Genomic DNA, 21,817 nt, shown 5'->3' on the forward strand with positions numbered 1-21,817 from the left:
TTGAAGTGCATGGCTATTTTTTTTAGAATCATGTATGGCTTTTTAATCATACATGGGATCATTCTCTTGGAATTTGAGCAAGCACTAAAAAACTTCTTGAACTTGAAAATCTAGAGTATTTATCAAACAATTTGATTAATAAAGAGAAAAACTAAGAAATTACACAAGAGACCTAAGAGTAGAACTAGGAGTAATGTGAAACAAAGAAAAAAAATAGTAACTAATATAAGTTTTTGCTTTTGAAGTATATGAGTATTTTTTTAGAATCATGTATGGCTTTTTAATCATACATGTGATAGCTCTCTTGGAATTTGAGCAAGCACTAAAAAACTTTTTAGACTTGAAAATCTATAGAGTATTTATCAAACAATTTGATTAATAAAGAGAAAAACTAAGAAAATACAGAAGAGACCTAAGAGTAGAACTAGGAGTAATGTGAAACAAAGAAAAAAAATAGTAACTAATATAGGTTTTTGCTTTTGAAGTGTATGGCTATTTTTTTAGAATCATGTATGGCTTTTTAATCATACATGTGATCACTCTCTTGGAATTTGAGTAAGCACTAAAAAACTTCTTGGACTTGAAAATCTAGAGAATTTATCAAACAATTTGATTAATAAAGAGAAAAACTAAGAAATTACAGAAGAGACCTAAGAGTAGAACTAGGAGTAATGTGAAACAAAGAAAAAAAATAGTAACTAATATAAGTTTTTGCTTTTGAAGTATATGGCTATTTTTTTAGAATCATGTATGGCTTTTTAATCATACATGTGATCGCTCTCTTGGAATTTGAGTAAGCACTAAAAAACTTCTTGGACTTGAAAATCTATAGAGTATTTATCAAACAATTTGATTAAATAAAGAGAAAAACTAAGAAAATACAGAAGAGAGAAAGAGAGATAAAGAGAATGGGAAAGAATCACAAATGTAAAGTAAAGTAAGTCAGCAAAGAATATACATATATATTTTTAACAAAGGAGCAAAAATGAAAATTTTTTTTTAAAATAATATTCAATACGCAATACTTTTACAAAAATTTTATAACAAAATCTAAGTAGTAAGTTGTTAATGGTAAGTAAAAAGTGATATTAATTATGGGTCCAAATTAAAACCAGTTATAACTTGCTATATAACATTTATTGTGAAAGTAGCATTAAGATGATCATATTCAAATTTATTTTAGTTGGATTTAAATAAAATTTAGGGTCAGAGTGTTCAAAATTTTATTTTAGAGTAATTAAAACAAAAGTTAAAAAAATTATATATATAAATAAAATAAAATAAAAATTGACAAGTCAGGGGTTCATTTGAACCCCTGGCTTGAACAAAACGATATATATAAATTTTTAATTGCAAATTACACTCTCCAAATTTGGTCCATTTTCAATTTTATCCCTTAAAAATATATATATTCTGTCACTCAACTTTCATTTCGTTTCCTATGTGGTCTTTTCTTCACTTTCATCAATTGGGTTGCCGTTCATGTTATGGTTTTAAAAAGGGATCAAACAATAAACAAAAAAAGATAGTGGTTTTTTTTTTTTTAGTTGAACCAATGTCATTATAAATAATTTAATTAATATTTAAGAAATGATACAATTAATTAGAGTAAATCTCAACTCAAAGAAAAAGCCAACTTATGATTTGTGAATGTGCACAACACTATGATAATGACATTACTTATGATTTGGATGCTGGCTGAAGACTGCTGAAATTACGGAGAGTGAATTGCTTTTTCTGAGGTGAAAGCTGTTTCCACCGAAAGCAACAGTAATTTGAATGATTGTGTCTGTGAACAGTAACTTATACTGTTCCAATGAATAGTGACTTGTCCCCTTGCTTTTCCGGATTTGGTCACTGTTGAAATAGTAACCTATCGGGGAATCTGCTCGGTGCTCATCTTGTTCATGATGCGAATCTTGTTCGTATCGGTGTTTGTCTTTGATTTTGAATAGTAACCGAGGCCAGGGATCTTATCACGAGTTTGCTTTTAGTCGGGATGCTTTTTAATCGCTATCCAAATTATACCCCTTTATGGATTTTGGGAATCATTGGAAAGGGTCAATTGGATTATGATTGGATGCTACTGAAGCAGTAGGAGAAATCTGTTCTTCTGATTCTAGCTGCTGTGAGTGAGCTATTAGCTGCTGGGCTAATTCCTTTAACTCTTTGCTAGATTTTTCGGTGATTTGAACAGAGTCTAGGCTAGACTGGGACCTTGTTCTGTGAGCAATGGGTTGCTGGATTGGAGGAGGATAGTCTTTATAGACTTGGTTGATGATTTTTTCAATCCTTAGACTGTCCCACCATTTTACCGAAAATTCTCTGTCTAAGAGATTGGTATTGATCTTGTAATCCCATTTGCTAATCCAGTGGATTCTGTACCTTTGGGAAAAAAGCAGAATTACTGGAAATTAGGAGCGGTGGCTCGAAGTCTTATATCTTGAATCAAAATACCTCAAAGCATCCTGCAAGGGTTCTGGAAATATTTGAGGGATTGATCCAAACATTTCCCACCACTTTAAGAACCAGGAAGGAAGTTGGCCGAAGAAGTCTCTGCTAAACATTAAGAACCATGAATGGTTGTAATTCTGATTCTGAATGAAGAGAACTTTCCCAAAGGCATCAATGTAGTCATAATAACTATAATAAAGTGCTGAGCCAGAAGGGGATCTGAAGTTCTTGAGGATCCTTAATTCAGAAGGATGATGTCCCCAATCTTGACAACTGACAAATCCTGTGATAATGAATTTGTGGTAGAGGACTATTGAAGGGTCCCTGCCATTGAAGATGTTTTCTACTTGGACTGATTTTTCCTGGCTGAGGATACTTTTATAGAACTTGATATTTTTCTCTGGATGCTTGGGTAAGAAATGCCAACCTTGTGGCAGAACTTCCATGGCTAGAGCAAGAGAATCTGATATATAATCTTGGTGGGGCTCAATATAAGAGATATGCTGGAGGAAAGATTTCTTAACATAAGAAGAGTTTCCTCTCCTGGTTGGATAAGAAGGATTTTGGGTTTGGATAGGGCCAAAAGATTCTTCAACAAGATAAGGGTTGGTTGCTTTTGGTGCTGGAGAGGCTAAGGCTGAACTGTAACTGGGCTGACCATAAGGTGGCCTTTCATAATTTGGCTTTGGAATTGTTGAAACCAAATAACGATTGGCAATGGTTGAGGGTGAAGCAAGGTTATCCTGTCTAGGGCTTTTTGCTTAGGATAATGGGACAATTTGGCTAGGAGTGATTGGTACGAGCTTTCCTGAGTTCTGTGCTTGGCTAGTACCAACAGGGTTTTGCTGTTTAGGCAATTTTGGGGGCTGGGGCTGTTGTACGGGTTTCTTCCCGGACATCTTGGCTATGACTCTGCAAAAATTCACGGGTTAGGAAATCAGGGATGCTGTTCTGGCTTCCTTCAATGAATTCTAAATCAAAGTCAAAAACTGAAAGGATGGCTTGCCATCATGCAAAAATCTGTTTTGATGCAATGTTTTGAACATCTTTTTCTAAAACATGTTTTGCTGGTACAAAAAAGCTAGGAAGCTTGAAAAACATGTCCCACTTAAATCAGGGAAATGTTTCAGTTGTGGCAAGCGTGACCATCTCAAGAGGATTGTAGCACCAAATCCTCTCACATAAGAACAGATGACCCAATTGTTAAGCCTCAGAAGCCTATCCTAACCCATCAACCGTTAGTATAGGAAACTAGCAAACTTGAGCCTAGAAACCAACAACCCAAGGTTGATCCAGTACAAATACACAATAGGGTTGTCCAGTCCAAGAAGGAAGTTAAGATCAACGACCTTCAAAGAGAAACCAAGGAAACCAAGAGTGAAATTAGAACCTTAAAGCAAAATCTAAAAGCCCTCCAGAAAACTCAACCCTTGGAAAACACTTCTTATCAAAGCAATGAGGAAGATCCCTCAGATAATGAAGTTAATCAAACAGTTGACCCTACAACTGATCTCATCTATGAACCCAGCAAAGAATTGTTCTTAGATGCTATCACTAGAATTAACTTTCATAAATGGCATTCCAAAGTCAGGATTGTCATTAGCAAAGATTTTGAATTCGAGGTCATAGCCTTAATTGATTCAGGTGCTGATCTCAACTGCATCCAAGAAGGAATCATTTCCTCCAAATACTTTAAAAAGTCTAGGGAACGATTGACATCAGCAAGTGGCGGAAAAATGCAGATTGAATTCAAACTTCCTAATGCCCATGTTTGCCAAGATAACATGTGTTTCAAAACCACATTTGTTCTTGTAAAAAATATGACAGACAAGGTCATCTTAGGAAATCCTTTCCTTTGCATCCTTTACCCTTTCACAGTGGACAGTAAAGGACTTACTACCCAACCCTTTGGCCAAACCATCAAGTTTAAGTTTCTTAGTGGACCAGAGCCTAGAAACATTAGCACTATCCAAGCAAACTTTGTCTCCAAAACCTTAAACATGATTAGTGTCAAGACCATACATCTTAAGTACCTTCAGGAGGAAATAAGATACAAGAAAGTTGAGGACCAACTAGCTTGTAAAACCCTCCAAGAAGAGATCAGAAAGTTTGAGGAAAAACTTAAGCAGGAAGTCTGCTCTGATCTACCCACAGCCTTTTGGCATAGAAAGAGACACGAGGTAGCTCTCCTATATGTCAAAGATTTCAACGAAAAGGATATCCCTACCAAAGCCCGACCTATCCAAATGAACCAAGAGCTCATGGATACTTGCAGAGCAGAGATAGAGGACCTCCTTAAGAAAGGAATTATCAGAAAATCTAGATCACCATGGTCTTGTCCAGCCTTGATTAAAAACTTTTGATTTAAAAGATCACTTTGAAACTTTGGGATGCATAGTACTATGGATAATATTTCTTTTTTAGTAGTACTATAATTAATCTGAGTGGGAGTCCATATTCCCGAATGGAAACAGACTATCTGTTCAGGAGAATTTAGACTAGCACGCTGGAGGAGGATGCCACCATAACCTATGTTTGAGGCATCGGTCTGGAAAATCTTTAAGGATTTGTCAGCAGGAATTCCTAAACAAGGAAGGGTTTTGACATATTTTTTGATATGCTGGACAACCGTGGTATGGGCTAGGGTCTAAGGGGATGGATTGGTTCGAAGTCTATCAAAAAGAAGTTTGCATTGTTGTCTGAGATTTTGATAGAAATCTGAGATGTAGTTGAGAGAACCTAGAAATCTCTGAAGCTGGGTTTTGTCTAGGATTTCATCTGGAAACTTATCTGCAAACTGGATAGCTATGGTTCCTAGGAGGCTGTTGTCGAAACTGATGTGACGGGCATCTCTAAGGGCCATGAGGATTGAGCTGTTCAAACCTCTTCTGGTGAGTGGTTTCACTCCAACTTGGACTAATCCTATGTGTAGGAAGTTATGTCCTTTGTCTTTGTGCTTCTGGATAGCTGAAGGGGATAACAAGTAGCACGTTTCGTACTCCTTGTTTATTCCATAGACTTGTTCTATGGTCTTAACATGGTAGTCTATTTTGAACGCTCTGCTCAAAGACCATGAAGACTTATAGAATTGGCTGGTGGCTACTTTTGGGATATTCCAATCTCCTATGGCTAGATCTAGATCGGATAGCTCATAAGACTCCGAATTAAGTACTCCTATGTCTGCTGGGATATCTGGAATGGATGATGGTTGTAATCAGATTGCTCTAGCCTATTTTCATTTTTGTAATATCATGGCCTCAGCTGGCCTTTATCTGTATTTTTCGTACATAGCCTCAACCGGCCTTAGTTTGTAACTTACCCCCCTTTTGGTATCAGAGCCAAGTTTGGCCCGGTCGGAGTTGTAAGTTACTGTTTATCATTAAATCAAGTTGGTCGGCACTGCCGCCATAGTTATCCAGCTTATTTTGGCATTATAATTACTTTGAATTATTTTATGGATATATCTCCCATACCCCATATTTTGTTTTACATCTATTTTATGATAACTCTTCCATTCCCATTTATTTATTTCTTCGTTTGCTATTATTTCATCATTTTCTATTACATCTGCAAATGGTAGGCTGAGCCTCCTTCTAACCATTCTATTTGTTACTTTGTCATTATTTGTTCAGATTAACCTTTGCTTCCTTGTTATCCCGATTCTTCCTATTTTTGTGTTTAGCCCTAAAATTTGTTGCAGATTTATACTTGTGAGATTTGTTACCAAAGTCTTTGTGGTCTCCAGACCTTAAAGTGGCCGAAAATCTTCCTAGGTTTGGTTTGGTCAGCCCGTGTGAAGCCGAGAAAAGGCGTGTTAGGGTGGTCCCCATTATTGGAGGAGAGTCAGGCAGGGAGGAGTTCACAGATCAGGTTTCTATCCCACTGTTGTATACTTTTGTTTCAAATCTAAAGGTTAGATCCAGAAGTTTGAGGATATATATATATATATATATTGAGGGTGTAGATGTTGTCATTATATCTGGTTCCACCTAATGGATTGTTTGATTGTTTTTACATTAATGAGATGGCTTAACATGTAAGCATCGTTAAAGATTAGATATTTTTCATGCTATAATAATTCTCAATTATAAGAATTGAATCACTGATTTAATACCACTGCGCATCCTTGGTGTAGTGGTCACTCCACAAGTATAAATGCTTGTAAGGTGCAGAGCGGAATGACCTAGATTCAAGTCTCCAGGAAGATTTGAACTTCATCAATATAAGCATAATGTGGCTTGACATCTACATTTTAGAAATTGTTAAATATTTCCATTGTTGGGGTTCAGCTCGTAAGCTGGTATTTATTTAGTCATTCAAATGGTGACAGATGATTTTTTAGTTATGTATTAGACATTTTGTGTGGATTTAGCTTTCAATAAGATGTAACCATCTGTTGTTGCTGCTCTGGTATATAGCTCAATGGCTGCTTCACATGAGTTTCGTCGTGTGGATATATCTCATGTTTGTAGCTAGGCAAGGTAATAGGCTTGCTCATTCACTAGCAAAACATATCCTTGGCATTGCTAATTTCTTTGTTTAGATTGAAGAGAATCCTTATTTTATTGAATAAGTTCTTCTCTATGATGTACTTGTTATTTTCCATCCTTAATAAAGTTTATACAGTCTTTCTTTCCAAATATATATATATATATATATATATATATACACACACATATATATAAAACACATTACGAGAGATGTTGAAGGTTGCCGGTTGCAACATTTTGTTAATAGCTAGTAAGAACCGAAAAAATCAATAGTCTATTTATGTAAATAGTGATTGCACTTGTGCTTAAAATTCCAATTTCTATGACAACCATGGAACAAGCATTTTCAACCATTGCTCCATTTTGTTAATAGCTAGTAAGAACCAAAAAATCAATAGTCTATTAACTTTTTAAATAGTGATTGCACTTATACTTAATATTCCAATTTTTATGACAACCAACAAAAAGGAAGTTGTTAATTGGAATCTTTGATTTTGTATATACAGAATGAAGTCACCATTAAATTTAGTAGTTTAGAATCAACTATAGGTGATTTTTGGGCTTTTGAAAAGAAAAAGGGTCTAATTTCCTTTTAATAGATTATAAATGATTAAGTTGAAATATTATAAAAATAGTTGTTTTGGAAATATTGACTAGTTGTATTTTTTTTTTCATGCATTATTTAATTTTGAATTGTTAGTATAATCGTTATTTTGGAATGATCAAAATTTTTTTATTCATATTTTAACCTTCTAAAGAAAAACATTCTGTTTCTGGTCATTCATATTCTTTTATTCATATTCCCACCCATTCTTCTTGCCGATGTCCTTAAAGCTGGGCCTGTGGGCATAAATCTGCCCTTCCATTACCTTTGGGAAAGAGATCTTTGAAGGATTCTACATGGACCTCTCTAGGCAACTGGCCATCTTGAAACTAGCAAAATACACTAGAACATTTTATGGTGTTTTCTTCTTTCAACTACAACTTAATTTCAATTTCCCTTAAAAAAAATCGAATTAATGACATATATTAATCATCCATTTTAAAAAAACTGTCAAAACAATTAATTCTTTTTTCACGAATTATTCCAATCTTTATATTTTCAACAACTAAAAGTACTTTAAAAATATAGAATAAAAAAATATATTATTCCAATTTCAATATTTTCAGGAACTAAAAGCCCTTTATTCCTCTCTAGTCAAAATTTCATATTTCGTGATTCAATGAATTCTCTCAATTTTATATTTTCTCAAGCTTTTTTTGTTTTGCAATGTAATCATTCAAAACTATTAGTAACATGAATTTGTCTATAGAAGAACATGGAACGAACGGAAAGAATATAATGAACAATTAAAGATAAAGATAGTAATCTCGACCATTCGATTAGCAGCTAAATGTTTTATTTAAAACTCTTTGGAATTTGGAATCGATAAGCAACAGATAATTATCAAACAAATCATCGGCTGTGGGCCTAAAAGAATTGGCGTGAAAATCAGTAACTGCAGCACTCAGGTCGGTCGATTCGAAACGGGTCACACCCACACACGCAAGAAGAGAGAGAGAGAGAGAGAGAGAGAGAGAGAGAGAGAGAGGGGTGGTTAAAAATATATGGCGGGAATCTTATTTCACACCTATGGTTCTTATTGCATTGCATAAACAAACAACCTACGCACTTACTAAGAAAATGAAGAGTGAATGAATGAGTTACAAATTACAAAAAGTCTAGGTACACACTTGTTCACACCCAACAACTTTATATGTTAGTGTGGTGAGTATAGAAAATAATTGAGTCAATGATAAAAATTATGAAACGATGTTAGCACAATCACAATTTGTTAGTTTAATCAGTCTGTGTTATCGAGTGGTAAAAAGATACATGCAAAGAAAGTTTGTGTACACAATTTTGATTTTTGTGCGCAACTACTTTAATGTGGTCAAAATGTGATTAGTAAAGAAACAATGATGGTTCAGCAATCACAATCAATCATATCGTTAAATTGTGACAAAGTGTATATTCATAGAAGAATTGATGTCAATAATATAGCTCTAGAAATTATATTTTGAGAGATTCTAAAGCTTTAGACATAACAATTTTTCATAGTAATTGAGTTGACAAAATTTTATTGGCTCTCATCTAAGCCTACCACTAATTCTTATTTGGTTACAACATTAACATTACTTTTTTAGCTACTATTAACAACTTGCAAGGTTTGAAATTATTTGTCAATTTTTGTGTGAAAGTATTTGTGTACATAGACTTATTGATTATGTTTGTATGGTTTTGTAAAAGAGTAATACTAAGTATCCATTTAAGAACAACTTATTTAGTTTTTTGTTAAAAGTGTGCTAAAGTATACTTGTAATTTAAAAAAAGTGAGAAAATGTGGGAAAAAAATAAGGTTTTGAAAAGTTGTCTATAAAAGTTAAAAGCTAAAAGTTATAAGTTAATTAGTTTTTATAAGCTTACGTCAAACAAACTCTAATATCACAAAACTTACAAACTAATGTGTTACAAATTTAACAAATTGATATGACAATCTTACAATTTATTATAAGTATTGTTATAAATACTACAAATTTTATTATATGGGAATTATAAACTAATGTGTCACATAAACAATTCAACATTCATTTGATAGGTCATATACTATAAGTTTATCCTAGTAAAGATTGAAACCGTGGTGAAGCACTCTTAGCAAATTTCTTTGAAAGAAGTGTCAAGCCCTCTAAAACAACCGCCCATTGGTCCACATGGCATATAAATTTTGATTGAAACATCTCTCTTGAAAGCCTTGTGACATTGTCTATACTATATATATCACACACACCTCAACGCATGTATATATTATGGAGCTCGCACAACCACCACCATCACCAACAATAACATTTAAACAACCAGAAGCACCATTACCATTTTCTTTCCTCTTCTATCTCTTTCCTTCTCTCTGTCTCTCAGATTCCTCATCAGCTGTGCAACTGCATTACAAAATGTCTCTCATGTCTGCCACTTACGGCACTTCCTCGTTTTTTCTACCATCTGTCTCTGGTTTGCCTTTCTAGTTCAATCAGGAAAAAATTTATATAAATAATCTACTTTCACGTGTTTACCACTCTTATCTTCCAACCTTAGTGACATACTAGCAGCAGAAGCTTCGTGCAGAGTCATATGTAAGTGGGAAGAAAAGTGTTAACATGTGTCACGAGAGTCACCGATTAAAGTTCAATACATATAACCGTTCGAAGGGGACTTACCTCTGCTTTAAGTTTTTTTAACAGTCTCAACTGTAGCCTCTCGAGGAATTCGAAAACACAGATACACACACACAAACACCATGTCGTATTCGTGTGTAAAAGACTTCTTGAAGAGGTTCTGTATGGATGAATTTCCTATGGAGGGTGTTGCTCGTAGCGGCAGCTTCCTCTCTAGTGATCTCTTACCATCACTTGGAGCCAGAATCAACCAGGCAACTAAGCTTCGACAGTACATACTTTCTCCTTTCAGCCCCCGATATAGGTGATGACCTTTGCAATATACTGATATATAGAATTCACTATAATAGTTTGTATAATGTGGCTTTCCTTATTTTTCAGGGCTTGGGAGAATTTACTGGTTGTTTTAGTCATTTACTCTGCCTGGATTTGCCCTTTCGAGTTTGCATTTCTGCCTTACAAGCAAGATGCACTATTCATCTTTGACAACATTGTCAATGGCTTCTTTGCCATTGACATCGTTCTCACATTCTTTGTTGCATTTCTCGACACCCAATCCTATCTTCTTGTCGATGAACCCAAGAGAATTGCATTCAGGTGAATTAAACTTTTGCACCCTATAATAGTAAACTTCATTCAGTTTGACATGAATCAACAATTCTGTTTCCTCAAGAGAAATCACTGACTTGGCCTTCTTCATCCAACTTTCAGGTACATTTCTACTTGGTTTATCTTCGATGTCTGTTCCACCGCACCATTTCAGTCTATCAGCTTGCTGTTCACAAACCATAGCGGTGAACTTGGGTTTAAACTGCTCAGCATGCTCAGACTCTGGCGTCTCAGACGAGTCAGCTCCCTGTTTGCAAGGTCCACAACCCCTTTTGTTTTCTTCAAAATTTCCAATTGTTAAGGTGGAAGAATCACAGTACTAACTAGTTGGTTTCTTTCCTTCCAGACTTGAAAAGGACATTCGTTTCAATTATTTCTGGACTCGTTGCATAAAGCTCATTTCTGTAAGACACTAAAATCACCACCATTTGTTTCTCTTCTAAAGTTCCATCAAAGCCATTTAAAGTGAAATTTTAAATTTGGGTTGTTGTCCTTTCTGGTTTATCTCTCAGGTAACTTTGTTTGCTGTACACTTTGCCGGATGCATTAATTATCTGATTGCAGACAGATACCCTGATCCAAAAAGAACCTGGATTGGTGCAGTGAACCCAAGTTTCAAAGAAGATGGTGTATGGGATAGATATGTGACAGCAATTTACTGGTCTATAACCACATTGACAACTACTGGCTACGGAGACTTGCATGCTGAAAACCCAAGAGAGATGCTATTTGACATATTTTACATGTTGTTCAACTTGGGATTGACATCTTACCTCATTGGAAACATGACAAACCTTGTTGTTCACTGGACCAGCCGCACCAGAAATTTCGTATGTCGTCTTTACCTAATGATTCATTTACTGCTCCAATTTCTTTTTCTTTTTGTTTTTCACCTGCTAAAAGAACTTCAATGATCAAATATTCTAACTGGACTAAAAATAAATCCTAAATCACAATTAGTACTACTAAAGTCTCCATTACTTGAGGCAAAAAACTTGGAAGTTATCTGTCTACCTCATATTTGGCAATTTTATGGCAAAATCATTTCAAGATATATTTTCCACTCTTTATGTATTTCCACTTCCTGCATGGAGCTATTTCCTGTCAACTCTACTGTAATCTCACTCCCTTCCCCTTACTAGCCTAATTTCTGGTAAACTCTACTCTAATCCTGCTTCCTTCCTCTCCTTCCAAACTGGCCATTAATTTTTTAAAGTAAGGCCTGCATGATAAAACTTTTTTCAGCTCCTTTGGTAAAAGCAATTAATATTCTATTCAAAAGAGAGCAATTTGAGAGTGCTAATCCAATGAGGCGTGCTTTGATTTTACAGAGAGATTCAGTGAGAGCTGCATCAGAATTTGCAGCACGAAATCATCTGCCCCCTCCCATACAGGATCAGATGTTGGCACACATATCTCTCAAGTTCAAAACAGAAGGATTGAAGCAACAGGATACCTTGAACGGTCTACCAAAAGCTATTCGTTCAAGCATCGCACAGCATCTATTCTTCGATGTTGTTCAAAAAGTGTACCTTTTCCAAGGGGTTTCTCATGACTTCCTTTTCCAATTGGTAATACTTCACATGACGTATTAGTTTTGAGAACATTGTTTTTACCTGAACTTTTTTTTCCTATTTTAAGCTAAGAAAGTTTCTTAAATTCACAAATAATGCCAGGAAGTAGATACATGAGTCATTGTATTTCATAGCATTTATCGTAAGTTCAAAAATGCTGATTCACTTTCTTTAAAGGTTTCCCAAATGGAGGCAGAGTATTTTCCACCCAAGGAAGATGTAATTCTGCAGAATGAGACTCCAACAGATCTTTACATAATGGTCTCCGGTGTGGTGGTAAGCAAATTTTGAACTTATATAACATCCAAAAATCCCAAAGAATTACTACTAACATAAAGTTAGTTTTGAAAATATTTATGGTTGCAGGATATCCTGTGCAATATTGATGATGGGCAAGAAAAAGTATGTCATCTAATTTTGACAGTTATACATTGTCTATATTAAACAAAAGACCATTCTAAATTCAAATTTCCTTATTCACAATACAGGTTCTTGGAAAGGCAATTGCAGGAGATTCATTTGGAGAGTTTGGAGTCTTGTGTAACAGACCACATCCTTTCAAAGTTCGGACGACAGAGATTTCTCAAATTCTCCGAATCAACAGAACATCACTGATGAACACCATACAAACAAACGAGGAGGATGGGCGCATTATCATGAGCAATCTTTTCCAGGTATTTGCATTATTAGTCATCCTCTATTGTGGAAAATAAATTTTTTTTTTTTTTTTAATTAGATTTTGCCCTTCTTTTCCCAAAACTAATAATTGATAATCAATCTGCACATCTACAGAAATTGAAAGGGCAAGAAAGCTTAGGCTTTGAATACCCACATAAAGATCCTGGACCGATCCTGAATGAATGGCCTGATGGAGGACCCATTGGAGGAACCTGTTCACCTACAGGATATCAACATAATTCACATGACGATACACCAATGCAGGAAGCAACAGGCATACATTTCCTGGAATCAGAGTCTACAGAGCAGAGTGAAACACACCAAAGTCAAATGTTTAACAGATCTGCCATGGATGTGCATTTCATGGATGAGGATGTCCAAAAAGCTCTTCATGCTGCTATTCACATGGGGCATCTTGAGATGGAGAAGATTCTGCCGGAAGGAGCAAATGTAAATAAACTAGATGCCAGAGGATGTACACCAAAAGCTATAGCCGAACAGCAAGAAAACAAGTGCATAAATGACCTCCTACTAAGTTATGAAAATGGAAGGAAACTGGAAGAACACAGAATAGATTTAATTGGCCCAGAATCAGCTGACAACGGCATGTATAGTCAAAGCAGACTTAGAAGACAAGGCTGCCAATCTGTTAACTCCCAATCGAAAAAGAAACCCACAGACTTCTTATCAACCAGAGTTAATTATCCTGGTGATACAGATGTTATTAAATCGATCAAGAAGAGAGTCACCATCCACATGCAGCTTCAACATAACATTTCATCACAGAGGCAGCTTGCAAAGCTAATAATCTTACCCGATTCGATAGAGGAGCTGCTCAAAATAGCTGGTAAGCTTTGTTTGAACTCAAAAGACTTGAAGTGAACCTGGAAATTGAGAATTATAATTAATTAATTAATAATTAGCCAATTAGTATCACAAATTTAGATAACAGATGCAATTGAAGCCAAAATTTAAAAAGGAAAACTTAACCTTGAACTAGTAAAACTGTTTTGGTAAAAGCATAGTTTATTCCTCAAGTTTTATCGATTTGTTATCCCAGAGGTTTGTGAAACTGCAGGTGAGAAGTTTGGAGGCTACAAACCTACAAAAGTCATTAATGCGGAGAATGCAGAAATAGATGACATAAATGTTATTCGAGACGGCGATCATCTGTTTCTCCCTTAAAACAATTGTGAAAATCTGCATTGCAATGTGACCTAATGTTTATTCAAAGGCAAGGATGTACACATGCCAATAACTTGTAACTTTTAGCCAATGTATAAAGAGTTAGTAACAAAAATTTGACTGCTTCAACTGGTAATTTGAGCCTCTATAGCCAGCAATATCACTGGAAACTGGAGAAGTCGATTACAAAAGGTGGAATTCTACTCAATACTTTTGATGGGCAAAACCCCATCCAGTAATTACTTTAAACATCCATTAGAACAATACATCTTACAGTCTCTCTACAAGTATATCAAATTTCAAAACAAAAAAAAGAAAAAAAGTCTCTCTCCAAGCTTTCGATGGTGATGTAGAAGATTGCAGATTTAATTACTGATGCATCGCATATGAAAAGAAACAAATTAAAAGACCCCTATAATTCTTCATAATTTAACCAGTCACTTTCACTTCCTATGGGAACAGACGCTACAAGACCACATAATGATACAGCAGTCAGTCTCAGAAAGAGCATTCCAGTCTGTGCCCGCTACAAAATGCTTGAGTTTCTCATTTTGTACAAGCTTTCCTTTGCATAAATCCTTCAATTTGTTAAGAATCATTCTTAGTGCCTTTTATTGGAAAAGGATGAGCTTCTGAGTTAAAAACAAACTTATCCAATGGAATAAGTGAGCTATCCGCAAAGAGCAAGTACAAATACTTGAGTGTCTCGCCCAAAAAGAAGGTCTCCATCTTGTCTCTTCTATGGGGGGGGATTGTTGTAACATCATCAAGAGAACTGTATCCACCAGTATCCACTTTTGTGTATTTCTCAAATGCTTCAAAGATCTGCCAACCCCATTCGCGGTATCTGCAGCACACAATATTTTCATCATTTTAAGAACAACATATATTTAGGGAGGAACCTCCCTCGCCATGTGTGTCTGTGTGTATCTCTCAGACAACAAATAAATTAGACAGGAAAAACTAGCACATGAGGGGGGAATTATACTTTGGGTCTTCTGTGATACGATACAAGAAAAACAATGACTCTACAGTTTCAGGACGCAAAAGATTATGGCGATCAGCAGGCTTGATTATTATGTCCTTCACATACTCCGAACTCTTGTTCCCACCATCTAGACCTCCTTCAGAAAAATCCTGTTTCAATAAGAGTAATGTGTCAACTTTCTGTACAACATAGACAATAGGTCGTAAGTATCCAACATAGACAAAGGTAAAAGAAAGTTTGAAGCTAATAATTACTAGAAAAAAAAAAATGGCAACAAATCTTAAGAGAAGGAGAATAATAGAGTAATAACGCATTTGTGCACATATATACTTAATTCATTGACCAGTGCTTCCAACACATGGTTCATACATATCCAACTAACCTTTGTATGGAAGTAAGCAATTTCTGGAGCAAGACCAGTAGAAGTAACTGCATACATCTCAAAACATGTTTTAGCCAGATCCTCTGCAAGCTTCAGATTTTCCAAGTCTTCAAAGTTAAGCAAATTGTCTTTCATTGCCTTTTCCTTTGTAATGCCTTTAGTGGCGCCAAGAGCAAGAGTACCAGACAAGAAACACACCTAAAAGGTAGTACAAAAAATTGCTTTTAGCCACAACCATCAACATACATTAACTGATAATCTGTACTATATTGTGTGTGTGTGTGTATTCCACCCACTTAATTGCTTATCTACAATGGTCATTTCAGTGTCATAAAGAATTTTCATTACTAACAGGAGAGCTTCAAACTCAAAGACTTGGCATCATGTTTAACAAAGAAATCCCCAAGACATATTTTAATCCATACAATTCATGAGAAAAACAAATGGCCATGCAACCTAGAATTGGAACAAAGAAAGCACCGTATCATACCCAATGCATGCAGTACAAGCGTGCAACAGAAAACCTTGATACTGCAGATTGCATTTCTTTATCCTATTATTTGATCAGGGAAGACAAGCTTATGTTTTACATAGCACATCAAGTAACATTACTTTTGACAAAGAATGAGATATATTACAAGCACAGAACTTTTCACATAAGAGCAAGAGGATGCAGAAGTGTTCCTAACAGGAATGAGGAGAGACTTCCTATTTTTTTTCTTTAGTAGATGGAAATGGAGGAGACTAGTAACTTCACCATAAAGAAGTTATGGAGACAAAATCTTTAATTTATTTAACATAGTAGTAGAAAGTTTTCCACCCAGAAAAAAGAAGCAAAAATAATCTTAGAGAAACTTCATCCAAAAACAAAAATTCCAAAAGCTACGTCAACATCAAGTAGTAGAGAAAGTATTGCATACCAGGTGATCCATTTTTGGACTAAAAGCACCATCAGATCCATAAGGCAATTCGCCAACAAAAACTAGTCCATTTGGAATTGATTTCTGAACTAGACGGTGCCTAACACCCTTCATTGCTTCCGTATACATATCATATAGATAAGTCAAATTATTATCTCGGGCGGTTCCTTGCTGAAGCCACACTTTGATCAGGTACTCATAGTAACTATCACCACGAGATCCCAATCTTATATTTTCTCCACTAAATTCACCAGTCTGAGGACTGCATTTAGTAGTAGGAAATATGAAAATGAGTCAATAAAGTAGAAAAAGAGGAAATCTGATTCTTATTATTGATTAAAGGCGAAGCTTTTGGATGGAAAGGAGAGTGATCTCATAGAATCATCACCATAAATAAGAAGGCAAGATCTTTTCATAATAAACAAACAGCCCTTAAAAATAAGGCAGCTATTGTAATTTTAAACTGCAGTAGTTTTTTGCAAAGTTGATTCAAATGAGGCATCTAGTTGTATCACCCCCCCCCCCCCCCATGTGCATGGTGGAAGGAACAAAAAATTGAGAGAGAGAGAGAGAGAGAGAGAGAGAGAGAGCTACTTATTTGAAATAGGTAAGGCTAGTACCTAATGTAGATAGGAACCAGTCCTTCCACCTTTGGGAGAGTCTTTATGTGTTCCAAGACCTTCATGGCTTCTATGCTGTACTTGGGATCACCAGAAACGGCACTGAGATAATTGAACTCGAGCTGTAAAGTAGAAACTTCTGAAGTACTGCTTAATCCACCAGAAGCTGGATGTGCTGTGGAGTCATGCAGAATAACATCACTAAAGGGAATAGGGGTTGGACTGGAAGTAAAAGCAGATAGGAGACGATCGGCCAAGTTCTTAGCAGTTTCTAGATAAACAGTTGGTTTAGGCCCTGTATGTGTCAATTTCATCCCTTGTTCCCCACCACTCAAATGATATGCACTCAAAAGACCACCCAGAACACGTATGGTAGTTTCAAACAAATTGACTTGGCCTTTCTTAGTAATCCTATCTAAAAGGTGTTTCTCAATCCATGAGCCAGCTTCAGAGACCACTTCATCAACACCCATTATCATGGCAGTATCAAGAGCATCCACAATGGTAGCACCGAGACCTCCTAACCCATCAACTCCATGCTGGCTCACTGGCATAAGTTCATCATAACCTATCGCATATTTCGTATAGCCAGACCATGCATGGATAAAAGCATCCTTAACACTTTGTTGCCTAGCTATCCATTTTGACCCGGCATTTAGCTTATCAGACTCATGACTAGAGCTATTATTAAAACCTTTCTGATCAGGTGATAATCGAGGAGGAAGCCTAGGCGGTTTTCTCAACAGCTTCCCCAACCTGCTGCCACCATATGAAACAAGCTTATCTTTACTATTCTTAACACCTTTCCCTAGTCTATCAGTTACAGAATTGGCAGGACTTGTATGTGTAAGCATAAGATATGCTATACCAAAGATCAAAAGTAACGATAAAAACTTCCCTGTACTACAACTTAAAGAAGTACGCTTGACATTACTGGTGAAGAATGTCTGATAAATAACCTGGAAAACAAAATTAATAACTGGGAGTCATTTCAAGCTGAGAATCTCATATATAAAATCATTGCGACTAGCTATTGATACAACAGATAACTACTTATTTTCTATAATTGGTCTTGAATCCAAAACCTCATCCTTTACCCAATGCTTAAGCAGAGAAGGTGCAATTCGAGCTAGAGCTCATAAAGCATACCATCTCAAATGTTATAAAAACTATATAAAAGAAAAAAACAATAAAAGAATATCACAAGCTATGAGAAAATCTTACGTTTGTCATTTTATCCATCTCTTGTGCATCCGTTAACATTTCACATAACTTATTTGACTTGTTTTCTTGCTTAAGGTTATGAAACTTCTTTAAGGGTCTCATTAACAGATGCCCTTAGGGTATTTGTTAATAAGCTATTTTAGGAAAGTTTTGATACCACTCTTTCAAAAAAAGTCAGTTTCTTTTTTCTTTTTCCATAAAAAGTTTCTTAAAATATTTCTTAAACCAATGCCCTTAGGGCATCTGTAACTTTTCCTCTTCTTTAGTAGCTCTAAAGTTATCAGCAATCTGAAAATCTAATTAAAAACCAAACAGGTATTTAGAATATTCAATAAACACTTAAAAGCACGAGAAAGTGTCCAGAAATTCACACAAAAAAGCTCAAACTTAGTCTCTTTGTAATATAATGAAACTATTAATGGTATGAATGTCTAAACGCCCTTGATTTCAATTCAAAACACAAAATTTTCATTTCATTTTGCGCAATGATCACACCCAATTCTAAAATGTAAACACACAATTCAATAACCAAAACACGAAGATATCAAAGATTTACTACTACCACAAACAAAAAAAGAGCCAAAATTGAAGCTAATGATTAACCATAAATTTGAATTTGACAAAAACCAAAAATTCACAAAAATCCAAAATCGTGAAGAGGATGAGATCTTAGAACCTTGAAGAAGGATCTGTGGCGGAACTTGGCGTTGTCGTAGTGAACATCTTTCGTGGTGTAAGGCAGAGACTTGTTGGACGAAGACATAGTTGGGGGAGTGGGGGAAATGGATCCAGATCAACGGCTAGGGTTCCATGATCTGATCCGCTCAACTCAGATGCAAAGTGAGAAAAGCGATTCGATAGAGAATTCCCGAGAAAGTGACGTAATTCGATTCCCGGAAAAAAATGCGTTTGAGCATTCAACCGTGTCTGAGTCTACTCGGTCAGAGAGAGCAAGAGAGAGAGAGAGATTATAATTTATATAGTGTCTGAAACTGTGAAAAGGCTTTGGGCTTTGTTTTCAAGTCAATGGAGCTCCGCCACCTGAACGTTGTAATCGTTGTATGCTGTTTCAACTAATTGTACCTAAAAACTCATTTCTTTTATTTTATTTTCAAAAAAAAAATTCTTGTTCTAAAAAATATAATTTAGGTTATATTTCGCTCTCAAAATTTTTAATTAAATTTTTTTTAAATTTAATCCATTGAAATGTAATGCATTTCATCCTTAGGTTCCTACTACTAATTATTAAAGAATAATGTTAACAAACACCGTTTAAGTGCAAAAAAAACAAACAAATTTATCAGATAAAGTTAAAAAAGACACCAAATAATCTCTACAAAACTACAAAAATGACATAAACGGTAAAAAGATAAAAATTTTGTCGGAAAAAAGTTTTTTAAAAAAATGGATGATTTTTCACATAATGTACGTGCATTGTACATTGTACACAATTTTGCAAGTCCAATTTACATTTTTTTTAAATTTAATCCATTGAAATGTAATGCATTTCATCCTTCGGTTCCTACTACTAATTATTAAAGGAAAATGTTAACAAACATTGCTTAATTGCAAAAAAGACAAGCAAATATGTTAGACAAAGTCAAAAAAGACATCAAGTAATCCCTACAAAACTGAAAAAATGACATAAACTGTAAAAAAGACAAATTTTGTCAGAAAAAAGTTTAAAAAAAAAACGTGGATGAAATTTCACATGTATGTACGTGCATTGTACATTGTACACAATTTTGTAAGTCCAATTTACACAATTGATTATGGAATGTTTACAATTCAATATACACAAATTTTTTTTTATAGAATGTTCAAAATTTTGTACATATAACTCACATTTTTTTCAAAAAATGTAAACAATACTATATATAGAATTATATACACAATTTTTCAAAAAATAAACAAAATAAAGTATATTTAATGTATACAATTTTGTATATTTGGGGTACACAATATTGCACATTCAATGTACACAACTTTCAAACACAATTTTGAACATTTAATATATACAATTTTTCAGAAAATATACAAATTTCTAGATATCAGCAAACACAATTTGTACACAATTTTCTCAAATAATGCTCAAAATTCTACATATTCAATTTACCCTTTTCATAGGATGTACATAGTTTTATATATTCAATGCACACAACTCTATATATTCAACATACACAATTTTTAAAAGGAATGTACACAATTATGTACATTCAATGTAAATTTATAATAGAATGTACAAAACTCAATAAATCCATCGTACACAACTTTTAAAAAAAATGTACATAATTCTTTATGTTCAATATATACAATTTTTCAAAAAGTACAAATAATTTTGAATATTTAACTTACACATTTTTTTCAAAGAATATACATAATTTTATACATTCAAAGTACACAATTTATCATTGAATATACACAATTCAGTATATCCAGGTTACACAATTTTGTGAATTGAATGTATCGAAATTTTCAACGTATGTGCACAATTTTGTATATTCAATATACACAATTATTCAATGTACACAATTTTTCAAATTATATATATATATATATAATGTATGAAATTTTGTATATTAATAGTACATAATTTTGTGTATCAAGTGTATCAAAATTTTCAACGTATGTGCACAATTTTATATATCCATACACAATTATTCAAACAATATACACATTTTGTACATTTAATGTACTCAATTTTTTATTGAATGTACATAATTATGTACATTCAATAGGCATGTACACCATTTTTTCAAATAATGTACCTAATTTGTGTATTCAATGTACACATTTTCTCAAAAACTGTAAACAATTTTGTATATTCAACATTCCAAAATTTTTAAAGAATATACATGACTTATGCATAAACGATGTGTACAATCTTTCAAAGAATATACCAATTTAGCATTTTCAATGTACACAATTTTTATAAGAATATACGCAATTCTGTACATTAAATGTACCAATTTAAAAAAAAAATTACACCATTCTATATATTCTAGGTACACAATTTTGTTTATTTAATGCATATAATTTTTCAACGAATATTTGCAATTTTATATATTTAATGTACACAATTTTTCAAACAATGCACATAATCCAATACAGTTAATTACATTATTTTTCATAGGATGTATACAATTTTGTATATTCAAGGTACAAAAAATGTTCAAAGTACAATTCAAAGTATGCATTTTTTTTAAAGAAAATTCATTATGTTTAAAGTACAAATTATTTCAAAGAATACAATGTTTTATATTCAATGTACACAATTTTTCAAAGAAAGTACCGAATTTTATATATTCAACATATACAATTTTTCAAAAAATATAACTAATTTTGTAAATTCAACTCACACAATTTTTGAATGTCTTACAAATTCTGTAAATTTAACATACATAATTTTTTAAAGAATGTGCACAATTCTATATATTTATTATTAATAATTTTTCATAAATTTATATATTCAATGTACACAAA

At 34.1% G+C, this 21,817-nt stretch overlaps 2 protein-coding genes across 2 annotated transcripts; one reads left to right on the forward strand and one right to left on the reverse strand.

Moving 5' to 3' along the window:
• The first annotated feature begins 9,821 nt into the window (after positions 1-9,821).
• Positions 9,822-14,232, forward strand: LOC142636071 (potassium channel KAT3-like). The gene is made up of 11 exons (XM_075810141.1): positions 9,822-10,458; positions 10,536-10,751; positions 10,866-11,021; positions 11,110-11,167; positions 11,276-11,593; positions 12,095-12,334; positions 12,515-12,613; positions 12,704-12,739; positions 12,826-13,011; positions 13,130-13,862; positions 14,094-14,232. Exons 1-11 carry the CDS (start codon positions 10,277-10,279, stop codon positions 14,198-14,200), a joined length of 2,331 nt encoding a protein of 776 aa, XP_075666256.1. The 5' UTR covers positions 9,822-10,276; the 3' UTR covers positions 14,201-14,232.
• Positions 14,233-14,315: 83 nt separating this feature from the next.
• Positions 14,316-19,405, reverse strand: LOC142636072 (mannosyl-oligosaccharide 1,2-alpha-mannosidase MNS3). Its single transcript, XM_075810142.1, has 6 exons — positions 19,011-19,405; positions 17,111-18,069; positions 16,491-16,752; positions 15,571-15,768; positions 15,189-15,337; positions 14,316-15,047 (listed from the first exon to the last, which is right to left on the reverse strand). Exons 1-6 carry the CDS (start codon positions 19,095-19,097, stop codon positions 14,789-14,791), a joined length of 1,914 nt encoding a protein of 637 aa, XP_075666257.1. The 5' UTR covers positions 19,098-19,405; the 3' UTR covers positions 14,316-14,788.
• Positions 19,406-21,817: the final 2,412 nt, after the last annotated feature.

This window comes from Castanea sativa, chromosome 5 (assembly GCF_040712315.1).
Source record: "Castanea sativa cultivar Marrone di Chiusa Pesio chromosome 5, ASM4071231v1".
Classification (NCBI taxonomy): domain Eukaryota; kingdom Viridiplantae; phylum Streptophyta; class Magnoliopsida; order Fagales; family Fagaceae; genus Castanea; species Castanea sativa.

What these genes read in the sequence shown, in the direction of transcription:
- LOC142636071 (XM_075810141.1), top strand. Translation starts at nt 10,277, where the DNA reads ATGTCGTATTCGTGTGTAAAAGACTTCTTGAAGAGGTTCTGTATGGAT. An exon ending in CCCAAGAGAATTGCATTCAG is followed by an intron (nt 10,752 to 10,865) that starts GTGAATTAAACT and finishes TCCAACTTTCAG; the next exon opens with GTACATTTCTACTTGGTTTA. An exon ending in TCATGAGCAATCTTTTCCAG is followed by an intron (nt 13,012 to 13,129) that starts GTATTTGCATTA and finishes GCACATCTACAG; the next exon opens with AAATTGAAAGGGCAAGAAAG.
- LOC142636072 (XM_075810142.1), bottom strand. Translation starts at nt 19,097, where the DNA reads ATGTCTTCGTCCAACAAGTCTCTGCCTTACACCACGAAAGATGTTCAC. An exon ending in GTCCAAAAATGGATCACCTG is followed by an intron (nt 15,769 to 16,490) that starts GTATGCAATACT and finishes ACTACCTTTTAG; the next exon opens with GTGTGTTTCTTGTCTGGTAC. An exon ending in CGTATCACAGAAGACCCAAA is followed by an intron (nt 15,048 to 15,188) that starts GTATAATTCCCC and finishes TGTGTGCTGCAG; the next exon opens with ATACCGCGAATGGGGTTGGC.